The following is a 13,461-nucleotide window of genomic DNA, read 5'->3' on the forward strand; positions in this document are numbered from 1 at the left end:
AAACAAGTATACATTTTCCATGGATATTTTCGAGCAATTTTTAACCATTTTTGCAATGTGCAGGCTACTCCCGCTGTAAGACAGTCCTTAGGGCCTGTGGTTTTCTTTTGTTATATTGAAATTTAATTATAAATCCAAACAGTAAAGTATTCACAGATATATGCATATAGATGATAATTCTGGGACCTGAATCTTTACTTTGTTGCAATGAGAATTTCATTATAACCGTGTTCGTTATATTTAACAGGAGTGCACTGCATTAGACTGCAGAATAAGGTTTGCATGCAATTACTGAATGACTAAAATCTCTAGTTTACTGCATTGATGCTGTATGGAATAATGTGTACAATGTTACAGCAAATGGGCGGATCACTAACAAGATGAACAGGAGCTGTTGTGGTGCAGTGGATAGGACCACAGACTCTCCATTGAGAGGTCCCTGGTTCAAGTCTCATCACAGAAGTGGTATGGCCCTCAGATAGGGCATTCTACCCCCATTGCTCAGTCCTTCTTAAGGAACTTATAGCCAATTGGTCTATCGGTTGCTTGCTTACAATCATTAACAGTTTCTCTCTTCTTCTTTTTTTTAGCAAATTGAATCATTCTTCAATCCAGAACAAGACTTACTCTGTCTTGTTCATGGTGGTGATGGACGTGAGTGGTGACTTCTGAAGACGCTCTCTGCACAATCCTGCAACACAGATAAAAATAACACAGATCGTTTTGTCTTGCACACACTATGTACATCGTATCCATATCATAGTACGAGTAATTGTCTGTTCAAAGGTTTGGTTACGAAATGAAAGACTCTCATTCAATCTACAGATGTATCTCTCTTTCTCTCAATAGGCCATTGTGTGATTTCCAATTGATGACAGCAGGGTGAATTTCAGCTTAATTATGGACAAACACCTTGAATCTATTGCATATACAGTGGATGCAGACACTTTGAAGTGTGCAAAAGAGAATTAAGTCTGTGGACGCATCAGGGAAATCCTGATTACATGTACTTCCAGAGGTGGACATTTCTGTGAGCACTGTGTATAGCGCGTTTATGGTTCCAATTCCAATGCTGAAACACCATTAGCTTCCACAAATGGCAGATGAGACAGAGAAAAAAAATCCTAGAAAACCAACAGATAAGGCATTATACTGCTACTCCTTATATCCTTATAACTCCTATATCCTCAGCAGATAAGGCATTATACTGCTACTCCTTATAACCTTATAACTCCTATAACCTCCGCAGTTTCAGAACCAAATCAGAGTACTACGATACATTTTGTGCCGAATTTGCATATTTATTCAACATTATTTTCATTCCCCCCGCAAAATCAAACAAAAACAAACATATATATATATATATATATATATATATATATATATATATATATAGATATATTAACTGCAGTACGAACAAGGACTACTGCAAATAGAAACAACATCAACTTTACACCATTCTTCATGCTCACCTCTCAGACGTAAAGTTATCCCAAACTTCAAGCTGTGCCTTCTCCCTTGACCCTGACTTTGATCTCTGACCCCTGGAGCCACCAAGGTTGACTTGCAGGGCCACATGTCTAACTGGTCGATGTCGACCTTTCACCTCTGCCAGCTCTTTGGTCAGACTGTGCTCAGATTGGAGGAGGCTCTCATAGCGGGCTCGCAGTTCATGGTACATCTGACGTTGGAGGGGCAGAGCAAAAACAGAATTTAATTCAAGTATTCTATGTCAAGAAATAAAAGACATTCATGTATTTTATTTTAAGTGTTGGGGTGCAGTTTAAATTTCAGACATTGGGAAAATTGCCCTTACTAAACTTACCGTTTGAAATGACGTTGCCTCCATAGTATGTGCACTCTCTTGGTTTTGCAAAACTGTCAGTTTGGGCAAAAAGAAAAAAGGCAGCAAGAAAATGTTCACAAAGTAGTCATCAGATGAAAAAATAAAATTATATTCATGATTTATTAAAATAACTACTTAGCAATGACACATCTACATAAATACCCGGTAGTTTTCATTAGGAACTAAACTTCATACTATTGTCATAATCATCACTCAGCACTATCACTTAGACTGTTGCCAGTATTACTACTACCACTTCCACTATACTACTATTCCACTACAAACACTAATCGAAATAAAATGATAAAGACTGCAACAGCACTGTCTACAAGAAGCCATTCTAGTTGATGGAACAGGAGCAGTATTAGTCATAATGCCTTTTTTCTTCAATGCAATGTATGTCCAATTAAAAGGGGAAATAGAATAGAAATGATGTGACAATAGCAGTGGTCACACCAGCAAAACATAGTTAATGTTCTCAAAGTTTAGCCAGCATGACCGCAAACTTCCCGAAAACTTCTCACAAAACTTCCCACTCAAAACTAGGGCCAGCTTTGCCAGTGTGACCTCCGCTAGTGTAAAAACAATGTCAATCTCTACCCATATCAAGTAAGTGGGTGTGGCTGGAACCACTCCTTTCTTACCTTTCTGGGTGTCGGCCTGGAGCGCCTGTAGCTGAGAGATGAGCTGGGCCTGCTGGCCTGCCTGGTGCATAGCGCCCTCGTGTTCCCGCTTCAGCTCCTCGTATTCCCGCCTTAGATGAGCAGTCATAACGTCGGCACCACAACAGTAGTTGAAATAAGGCAAATAAAGGGGAAAATGAATGAAACATAGGGGAAACATTCTCTGTATTTCTTTTCCTCCTCTTACAGTTCCTGTACGCAAGTGGTACGCATAAAAGTGGAAAAAAAATCTTATATCAAGTGGAATTCTCCTATGTTATTGATTTGTCCCTAAATGTAATACAATCTAAACTTTGCAGACAGAATCCGTTCCCAGTGGGGACTATTCGAATACATTAATGAATTTACAATTTATTTTTCTCTCTCTGTAATGAGGAAGATCATAAATTTGCATCATCATGATCCCACCTGGTTGTATGCAGGGCATGGTCACTCCTTTTCAGCTCTGCTGTCACTTCTTGCAGCTTGCTTCGGGCTCGCTGGAGGCCTTCGGTCTTATCGTCCAGCTTATTACAGAATGAATGCATCAAAAAAATCATGTCTTGAAATCAAGACTAAGGAATGTACATAATTATGTGCTTGACAAACCCTCCCTACATTTGTCACAAAGGCTATCTGTCATATAGCACGATAAACTGCACAAAAATGCAAACATGACAAGAACACCTGGGCAATCACGGTGAGGAAAAAAAAATGTATGGCATACTGATAGCAAAGTTGTCCATAACAGAGCTATATCTTAAAACAAAAAGAAAAAACAATTAAACCCCCCCCCAAAAAAAAATAAAAAATAAAATAAAAAAATAAAAAAAAAATAAAGAATTTTGTGAAAGAGTGGAAAGAGGAGACCAGGTGAACTTTCTGTTGGCAAAATGAAGCTCACAAGGGAGAAAAAAAAAACCCTATCCTAAAGTTGGAGGAGGGGAAGAGAAAGAAAAAACCTTTTCCTGCAATTAGCTTGAAAACCTGCCAGCAAACACCCTAATTCCTATTTTTGGTAAAACAAACAAACAAACAAACAAACACAAACATCTGATTTCTTCAATCAAAGAAGATAGCATAAACTCCTAACACCATCGCCACTGTTTCCATCACGACCACCATCCTCACCCCTCTCTTAAGGGCAGAGAGTGTATATTATTACCTCTTGAGATGCCAGCTTTGCTTTCTCTACAACATCTTCCAATCCTCTCTGGAGATCCTGGGAGAAAAAATAATCGATAAAGTGATCAACGTCAAATCACAGCCAATCTCAATACAATCAAGTCACCTGTTTCATTGTTACTATGACTGGTGACATCATTATTGGAGTGTGTGTCAGCTAAAGCCAAGTATATGGGAGAAACCTACTTTAGAAATATCAATGAATAAGACAACTTATCCAAACAGTACTTTCTGCAATAAAAAACAAAAACAAAACATGAAGTAAAGTTATTCATATGACCCAGAGAGATATAATCTTTAAGGTTTGTTGTTCAATTGCTCTTGTATCTATAGAGTAAGTTGCTTGCTTTTAATTAGTTGGAAGCAAAGGTGTTCATCCAAAACTTTTTACAGCTCCTAGTTTAGGACAATCCTCCAAAACCTCTTCAACTGTTAAAAAAACAACCAACAACAACAACAACAACAACAACAACAACTTGTGAATGGTAAACCTGCGAAGAATATGCTAAGATGCCACATACATCGTACTACTAGCAGGAACCCTAAAAAAAGGATATTTCTAAAAATGTTTTATCTGAGGTTTTACCTGAACCTTGGCTTCATACTGCTGGTTGAGTTCCTTCATAGCTTTAAGCTCAGCTTGGGATTCCTCCATCCTAGACCTTAGCTTATCACACTCCTGTTGAATCACTGTCAAGAGACAGAGAGAGAGATTTAAAAAAAGAAATATACAACAAGGCATCTAAAGGCCACCACACACTATACGACTTTCGGTCGCACGACTAAGCGAATTTGGATAATATGAAATAAACAAGTGTGTTTATTCTGAGGCTATTGTGATTTATTTCACATCCAAAGTCTGTAAGTCGTGGGACTGAATATCATATAGTGTGCGGTGGCCTTAAGGTGGAGTACTCTTTGTGCATCCATGGAACCCTGGCATGTGTATTCCATTGAATTGGAAAGTGTACTGTAAAAGTGGTTTCTTTCGCGTACAGATACTTTCGCGGTTTTCATCGGTGCCGACTTTTTCGCGTGTGTTTAAATTCGCGGTCGGCAAAATCTGTGAATTCACAGTCGGCAAAACTGTTTTATTTTGCACATAAAAACCCAAACTATAATCCAATTATTCTTTTATTTATTAAATAGAAATTAAAATTAAATGCAGGCTTACCTGAAATCCCGTCCCTCGAGTGCTTTATAACATGCTTGTAGCTACATTGCGCGGTATCGCTGTGTGTGTGTTGACTATCAATACAATCAATGCGCGGAATCTTCGTGTGTGAATGTGCGCAATAGCGTTATAACAAGCGGTGAGTTCAAAACATTTCCTTGTGTGGTTAATTTCGCGCGACTTTTCAAAACATTTTTGCGTGATGTTAAAGTCGTGGTTCAACCTCAAAACGCAAAAAGCACGAAAATAAACCACCGCGAAAGAAACCACTTTTACAGTAGGTAAATAAAAAAAAAATAGCTTACATTTTATAGTAAAAGGGGCAGAATTCTTTCTGACAACTGCTAAACTTTATCTTATCTATATTCAACCACATAGAATCAATTAGATTCATTCATTAATGTTGTCAGGCCAGTTTTGCACTTTAACTAATAAACAAATTTGTGTTTGTGTTTTCTAGTCGGATCACTTCTGATCATGAGAAAAAGAATATCCAGATTACAAAAAAAAAAGAATATGACAGTAAACTGAGGAAATGACTACATATAGTATGCTGAATAATAAATTTGGAATTCATTTCAATACTTTCTGAACTAAGATGTGAGATTCATGTGAACTTGATGCAATGCACAGATTATTGCCTCATAGTTGGAATGTCAATATGTAACATTGAATAACTGGTTAATTACAACTGAAAACCAAACTATGGGATTACACAAATTTACAACATGGGAAACATTACAGCTAATTTTGGTCCAATGTGATTCGAAGCAAATGCTTGTTTCCCATCCATTTGCAGCACATAAGCCTCACCATTTTTTTCACTCATAAGTTGTGCAAGGGCTTCCTCCCTCTCAGCTTCCAGCCTCTGTATCTTCTCTCTGTGCTCCTCAACCTCAGTATGGGAGAGATCATGAGAGAGATGAGAAAGATGTAAACTCTTGTGATCCAGGAGATACGGCGTGTACCTGCACCATAACCTTGGAACATTCTGACTCGCGAGGCAGTACAAAGAGTGCACAGGTCAACATGGGTATACAATTTTACTGACGGAAGATATCAGCTGGCAGGCAACATGAGGAAAAGATGGGCATTATCCAAAGTAATAGTGCAATTTTGCACCAAATCCAAGTTGACTTTGATAAAAAGGCACATCTAATTCGCATAATGTTGTTGCTACTAATATCCTTGTTTTGTGAAACCATGCTACACACTAAAACACCTTGACTTTTTTACCTCTTGTCCAATGTAATGAAGCCCATTTCATTTATGTCATTCTATTTGTAATTCTACTCTTCTTGTAAAGGCCAACAAAGTGAACCTGGTATGGATTTATACTTTAAGCTCCAAAACTGGCCACCAACCATTCACAAATTTTAACCAGTTTTATAATGACAAGTTATTGACTGAACAAAATGTCTGCATGGTGTCCTGCGTGGGCACAACACCCATGCTCCTGCTAGTCCTCAATTGACTGTGAGTCAGCAAAGGGGCATGAAGTCCTCCAAGTTTTATACATTTCTTGAATTTTGTTGCATACTACCAGTACAAAGCAGGTTCCCAGCTGCATGATGAGCTTGAATATAAAATTGCATAGATTAACATTTAGAAGTGCAACTGCAGCATAATCTTAAAAAAAAAAGCAACAGTGTCTACACAGGGCCGCATGACTTAGAAAATGTTTTGAATATTGTGCAAACTGAATGTCTGACAGAGAAATATGATTAAGCTATTCATTACTTAACATATCATTGGCTACATGTATCTTTGAAATTGATATATTGTTTGCGTCATGACAGGACTCTTGGAAATATTGTATGTCCACATGCAAGAAGTCAGATATATATTGATAAATTTTGGGTAAACATACCTGTTGCTTAGCATCTTGTTCAACCTGCATGAATTGGCTTTTCAGAGACACTATTTCCTCCCGACTTCTCTCACTTTGAGGAAAACGAACAGATGGGGGAGATTAATTTCAACAAACATAAGTCATAAGTAACAGGTGATTGGCATATATCATTCTTCATCTCTGCATACTTTTCCGTGGTTGTATCTTACTATATCCTCACCAAGTCAGAAGATAACAATAAAACCAATGGTTTCAGCATTCACTCCTAGTTATTCATTCATCATATGGCAAATATGTGTATGTGAGTGTGTGTGTGTGTGTGTGTGTGTATGTGTGTGATATCAATTGATCTACTGTAAAAGTGGATATTTTCGTGCAATTAATTTTTCATGCTCGGCCGGCTAAGAAGAGTTTCACATGTTTTTAATTCCGCGGAATCAAGACATCAACTACTGTAACATATTGCAAGCAAAAATATTTGCGTGCTTTTATTTTCGCGCTAGTTTCTTGTTGCGCGAAATGCGCAAAAATTTCAACACCGCGAAAATTTCTACTTTTACAGTATCTTATCTCCTAACATCCAACTGGACCCCATGGAAGACCAGCTATTGCAGCTGAATATGGGCTATCCAGCCATCTTCTCAGATGAAAATGAAACAAACAAACAAAGAAACAAACCTTATGCTCAGCTGCAAGTATTTTATATGACTTGATTCCAATATTTTTCCATATACATGGGTGAGAAAATGTGGAACATGACATTACAACTGCAGTTTATTTCTCTCACAATCCCCCTGTGCAAATACACAATCTAAGATGAAGAACTGACATTGAGAATAAAGATTATGATCAATCAAAATCACTTGCTACAGCAGGCACATGGGCATACTGGTAACTTGCTGTGATAGACACAAAATTGTGTCATAAGAAGAGAAAGAAATCCAACGTTTCAAGGTGCAGAGAGCACATGGGTTTGGCACTATGAATACTGGTAGACACGTGTACTTTATCTTTTTACCAAACCTTGACAGTGTCAATATCATCAACAATCAGCATCAACAGTGCATGCAGAAACAGAACAAATAAATCTACATCATGCACTTTGATATACAGGCAGTGGTAATTTGAAAGGCAGATATTGCATATAAGTATATATGTTTAAGCTATGATACTGGCTACATTTCAAGATTAACGAAACTGATGCAATGCAAATAAAGCAATGTGAGCTCATTTACCTCTCGGCCACTTCTTGTAGTTTCTCCTCTTGCAGGGACACATGCTATAAAACAAGTTTGAAAAGTACACTGTGAAATAAACTGTTCATCTATATTATATATGTGAACACAATTATACTGTACGGTCTCCCCACTTTCAGTCAATAGATAGTCAGTGTTAGGAATATCATCACAGAATTACCAACCAAGGTAAGAAAAATCTAAGTATTGGTAATTTCAACAAAATCTGATCTCACATCATGCTCCTTTAACTTTTGTTGCGGATCATGATGAAGCCCTGTGTCTGTTTTGCTTTTTAGCTGATATTTATGCTGGTTGTCAACACTTCAAGTGGAATGTATATAGAAATCCTGATACATTGCATGGATGCACATTCTCTCTTCAGGATAACAGAGGTAAATAGGTTCGCACATTTATGATCTTTATTTCCATCTTCTCTGGGGCTCTTATAAAACAGTCATGCACTACCAAAATGCAACTTTTCTGCAACGATACACTTTACATGAACTCTGCTGATGGTGTGACAGAGTGCTACAAACTAACTTTTCCACTTGTCCCAGGCAATTACTACTCACTGCTGGACAAGGAAATGTTGCCTGCTCATGATATTGGGTCCTTGCCCAAAGGTAGATTTGGGCAGATGGAAGAAGTATCTTCTGTAAATGTTCTGTGGGTCTAATGGTGGGTGTAGAGTTTGAAATCTCACCTTTTCAAGTTCAGCAATCCTGTCATCCTTGGCCTGCAGAATTTCTAGGATTTTTCTATCCTTCTGCTCACCTTTCTCTTTCTCCCTGTGTATCATATAGAATTAAAATACTGTGATAATCAAGTCATATCCAAGCACTCTATCAATTAATCGACAGCACTCAAAAGGAATAATCTTATTCAGCATACAGCATATGTTTGCATACACTCACACTACATGAAATAGTATTTGACAATGAAAATGCATTTTCTTTTTAATTGAAAAAAAAAATCATATTGTGATGAATCACTCAATCAAATGGCCAGATGTTTCCACTTAACACTGGAACAGAATGTTTACAACACATTGATTGTGAATTTGAATTGACAGAGCATTTAAATTTATGTTCAACTCATAATAATGAAATACTGATGAAACAAACCTTTGGACAACCATGCTGATTGCCTGTGAAATGTCTGGGTTTGCTATCTGCAGACGTTTCCATAGCGACCACACAAACTCCTTGTCAGCCTGTGAAAAGAAGCACATAAATCAAAGTACTTCGCACAATAAATGATATCGAAAGCCGTTCAAATACAGGTTCATAAACCGACTGCTGGCATCGAATCTCTGTAATTCTTTTTTTCAACCAGCCAGTTGATTTCGATTTTGAATCTATTATGATGATATACTGTACTGACTATATGAGCAGTCATTTGATTAAGGCATGAATTCTGTACCCCATCACATATCACATCTTCTACATGAGGGCTCTGAACTTTCTTATTTGCTATCAAGTCGCTGTAAATAGAAATTAATTTTCTTGATCATCTCACCTGACATTGAGCCAGCTCCTCTGCAAGGGCCTGGTTGTGGGCCGACAGCCTGGAAACTTCTGAGTCTTCAACAGAAATAAAGGGAAAATTTACCCTGTAATTCATCAGACATGGTTTGCAGACTGATGTGAAAACACAAAATGCATGACAAGACAATCAGTGATCAAATAGACCTGGTGTAAAATCTGTCTATAACTTAGTACTTGCAACAAAACTTTTTTTTACTTTTTTTAAAGGCCTTTTTTTAAATGGTGATTTTATAGATCTAGTTCAATCAAGATAATACTGATGATATATACTTCCCACTAGATACACAATGACTCAAACTTATGTACAAAGACAAAACATCAAAGTATTATGGACTAGACTAGCTTGTACTAGTTTACCTAAAGCACTGACCACTGTCCTTTACTTAGGGCTAACTGGGCGGGGGGGGGGGGGGGGGGGGGGATGACACACACACACAAAGGCAAAGGCAAGCTGGCTGTCAAAAGAATTGCTAGGCATAGTGTTGTTAGAGATGTATAATCATGATAACAGTGTCAATCATAATAGTCAGTGTCAGTGACAGACAGTTGAGACAGCTCGACAGTATCGCTGCCAATATACCTGATCCATGTTGAGCAGCCATTGCTAACTAAATTGTCATCTCTTCAATGGAGAACGCACCAACGATTTCGTTGCTCGTCAGCTTCAGTCATCAGTACCTGTTTAAAGAATGTTAAGTTAAAGAAACAGCACATTAAACCGAAACATGAGTCTGGAATCTGGTCGGGCTACCTTCCATCAAATATTTGAACGTGTGGGACTACCATGGCATAACACAGCACAGAGTCATTCATTGCATTGATAATGCTAGGTTCCTGTTGTCACACAGTAGATAAAATCAATCAAATATGTAGGAATAGGATATCGCAAACGTACAAATGTTACGTATCGTTATAACGAGCCGTCATGTTCAAATTTCACCACGAAAACCAAGAGATTGCGCCACGACTTTACCTGCAAACAAGCTCCAATTCGTTTCCGATTGCCATTGTTGGTTATGTTTTTTGTACATGTATTTTTTTTTTTTCGACTTCTTCGTTTCGTTCGTACATGGTGGATCGTTTTCAAACTGCGCGCGCTGAACTGCGTGCACTCACTCAGTGCGAAATACATTCATGGGATGGGTTCACCATGGGGCTCACTCAGCTTGCTCTCTGCATGGTGGGTCGAGTTATAGGGGCCAATTTTAGGAGGGGGGGGGGGGGTGGGGGGGGGGACGGGTGGGTCTCCCATTGAAATTGAATGTGAACCCAGCCTACACAATATGGTGATTGTACACATACATGACAATGAATAATAATAATACACTGTAATTATCAAAAAAAAAAAAAAAATAGCCTATGGGAGTATTACTGTACTATAGACAGAAAGATCCGTCTGTCCGGAGGAGTCTTTTATTTTTTGACGTTATCGCTCTCCTCCGGAGGGGATCCGTGAAGCCAGACGCAGTCTCCGCGGAACATTTCCCCAACGACCAGATACAGACCGATCTTTCGGTCAATGTACTATAGTGCTTTCTGGCCTTTATTGTATAGTTCTACATAGTTGGCCCAACAGATTACACTGTATCATACGTGTAGTAGCAGTAGCCAACGGTATAATGATTTCAGAGAGGATGACGATGATAACGGTACAAACAAAACAGGAAACAACAACAACCAAAAAGAGAATGGATTAGACATATTATTATTTCCTAGGAATTTAGATGTAAATCATCATTTTCATCACCTCGCAATTCACAAACAACAGAAAAGGGGTAAATATCATGTTTTGGATCGACTATTTAGAAACCGCAAATGCCATTTTTTCGCTCTGTTATAAAAGTGATGTGACTATCTTCTTCATGAGGAGTCTCTCCCAAGATCAGATCAGAAAGTGTGCTGAAAGAAAAATACCGATAAAAACAAAATACAGAGGTGCTGGCCTGGAACATGGATGAACGCTTACTGAGATTGCTCAATACCGATACCAACGTATGCTCAAGTAAAGAAAGTTCATGATGCGGTATGCAGTTTGTTATGCCGAAGGCTCGTTAAATCCAAAGATAAAATAAGGTTCGGTGATATCCCAAATTGAAATACCGGGTTCGTAAGTATAGACCTACGAAGGTTCGTTAATCCGATGGATGAATTTCGTTAAACAGAAATTAAATAATGTTCGTAATTCCGAAGGTTCATTAAACTACGCTTCGTCTTTACATTTTTGGACTAACGAACCCATTGAATAAAGAACCCCCGCTATAACGCCACAAAAGATACTGATTAATTGACAAATTCTTTTTCACTTGTCGGATTAACAAACCTGCCATGGTATATATAAGAATAGAGAATTTATGTGATTCGGAATAACGAACCTTTGGAATAATGAACACTCACACTTCACTGCAAAGCCCATGCCATCAGGAAATGATTCATTAAAAATAAACTCTCCAAAAGAAATTATACTGACCTAGAGAAGGCGTAAATAGTTTGTTCTCTATCAATACAGAATTATGAGATTTTATGTGTCAGAAAAACTATTTTAGAAGCTAGTTTTAAATTATCTTCACAGCTTAGAGGACCATATTATCTGTTTGCTGAAATATACCGTTCAAGACCACTCCGAAGAACAAATCCCCATTCTACTAAGGGTATAAGGTAAGGGCGCTGTTATGGTAAAAATTACACAGCAGTCTCATTTGAAAATGCGTGCAAACTTGGAAATACAGTAATATAGATTATGACAACTACTAAGCAATTGAACAATCAGAATGTAAATCAAAAATACGCCTCGTAAGTGAGTGATGAATATGCATTCTGGGGTGTAATAAACTTCCGGTCGCAAATGCGTATCAATGTGTGATTTAAAAAAAAAAAAATCAATTTCCACTTGATGTAATATTTCAAGGACACATTTTGTATATCTAGCATTTTGAAACAAGGACATCATTGAAGGAAACAATCTAACAAGGATTATAATAATATGATGATAATAATAATACAATACATACAGTAATATATAACAGCATAAAAAGCGTCTTGTTTTAAAGACGTAATATCACAGTTGTACTCTCTAAAAAAGAATCGAGGGAAAAGATTTTGGAGCGATCCCTGAGGTCACTCCAAAACGAGTGAAAATGAACATTTTCACTCAAAATTCACTCCAATTTCACTCTAAATTCACTCTTTTTTGTATTCACTCCTTCAAGAGTGAATATTTTCACTCGATTTTTTTTTAGAGAGTACTTGCTAGTTGGTCCTAGGAATTTATGCGCGTCACGCTAAGGACCAATATCATCTTATTTTTGTAAGTTAAAAGAAAATACTGAAGAGTAATGCAATATCAAAATGTAACATTACAATCAGTCCAATTCGAGACAGCAAGGAAGTGTAAATCATCATGCTGATTTTAGAAGTATCCTGAGATATTTTTGGTACAATTTTCGGGGATGAATCAGACGAAGGACATTACAATTTGTAATAGGCAAGTAGGAGATGTCTACAGGAACAATGACTTTTTAAATCTCCCATCGGATGCCAGATTGCGTAAGACCCTGCAAGCGGTCTGAAAGCTGCATCATCTGTCGAATTAGCATTTGGCTCAGCCTTTATGGGACTGCATGCATGTCTGCTCAAGTATGATTATCAACGCCTCAAGTTGTGATGTGTAAGATTGATTGCTTGACTTCGCGATAGTATTTAAAGATGGAATATTTCATACGCTGCATATTTTGTGAAATAAAAATACAGTACAGGTTGCGAATGAAACGAAAAATTGAAAATAAAGCCGTCATTGGTTATGTCTTATCACAATGATTTTGTTTATGATACAATAGCACTGAACATAATCTCGACATTGTCAATACTATCAGTAACATCCTCCCTCAAATTCATGAAATTCTTCGGTCGATTTTTTACGTCGATGTAGGGCAATTTGTCAATGAGTTGCAATATCCTTCC

The 13,461-nt window shown here is 37.6% G+C and overlaps 1 protein-coding gene across 1 annotated transcript in view; it reads right to left on the minus strand.

Moving 5' to 3' along the window:
- LOC139741685 (uncharacterized) overlaps window positions 1–10,106 on the minus strand; it is a 59,009-nt gene extending 48,903 nt beyond the window's left edge. Inside the window, exons 1-14 of the mRNA XM_071652266.1 lie at window positions 10,085–10,106; window positions 9,476–9,540; window positions 9,082–9,170; window positions 8,661–8,745; window positions 7,955–7,998; window positions 6,738–6,810; window positions 5,681–5,762; window positions 4,280–4,383; window positions 3,674–3,730; window positions 2,938–3,035; window positions 2,491–2,600; window positions 1,826–1,878; window positions 1,473–1,681; window positions 628–691 (exon numbers count right to left, since the gene is read on the minus strand). Of these exons, the coding sequence (XP_071508367.1) occupies window positions 628–691; window positions 1,473–1,681; window positions 1,826–1,878; window positions 2,491–2,600; window positions 2,938–3,035; window positions 3,674–3,730; window positions 4,280–4,383; window positions 5,681–5,762; window positions 6,738–6,810; window positions 7,955–7,998; window positions 8,661–8,745; window positions 9,082–9,170; window positions 9,476–9,540; window positions 10,085–10,106 (1,155 nt within the window). The remainder of the gene's footprint in view (window positions 1–627; window positions 692–1,472; window positions 1,682–1,825; window positions 1,879–2,490; window positions 2,601–2,937; window positions 3,036–3,673; window positions 3,731–4,279; window positions 4,384–5,680; window positions 5,763–6,737; window positions 6,811–7,954; window positions 7,999–8,660; window positions 8,746–9,081; window positions 9,171–9,475; window positions 9,541–10,084) is intronic.
- Window positions 10,107–13,461: the final 3,355 nt, after the last annotated feature.

Source organism: Diadema antillarum, unplaced genomic scaffold (assembly GCF_040938485.1).
Source record: "Diadema antillarum isolate AM-2024a unplaced genomic scaffold, OU_Dant_1.0 seq00000946_RagTag, whole genome shotgun sequence".
Taxonomy (NCBI): Eukaryota; Metazoa; Echinodermata; class Echinoidea; order Diadematoida; family Diadematidae; genus Diadema; species Diadema antillarum.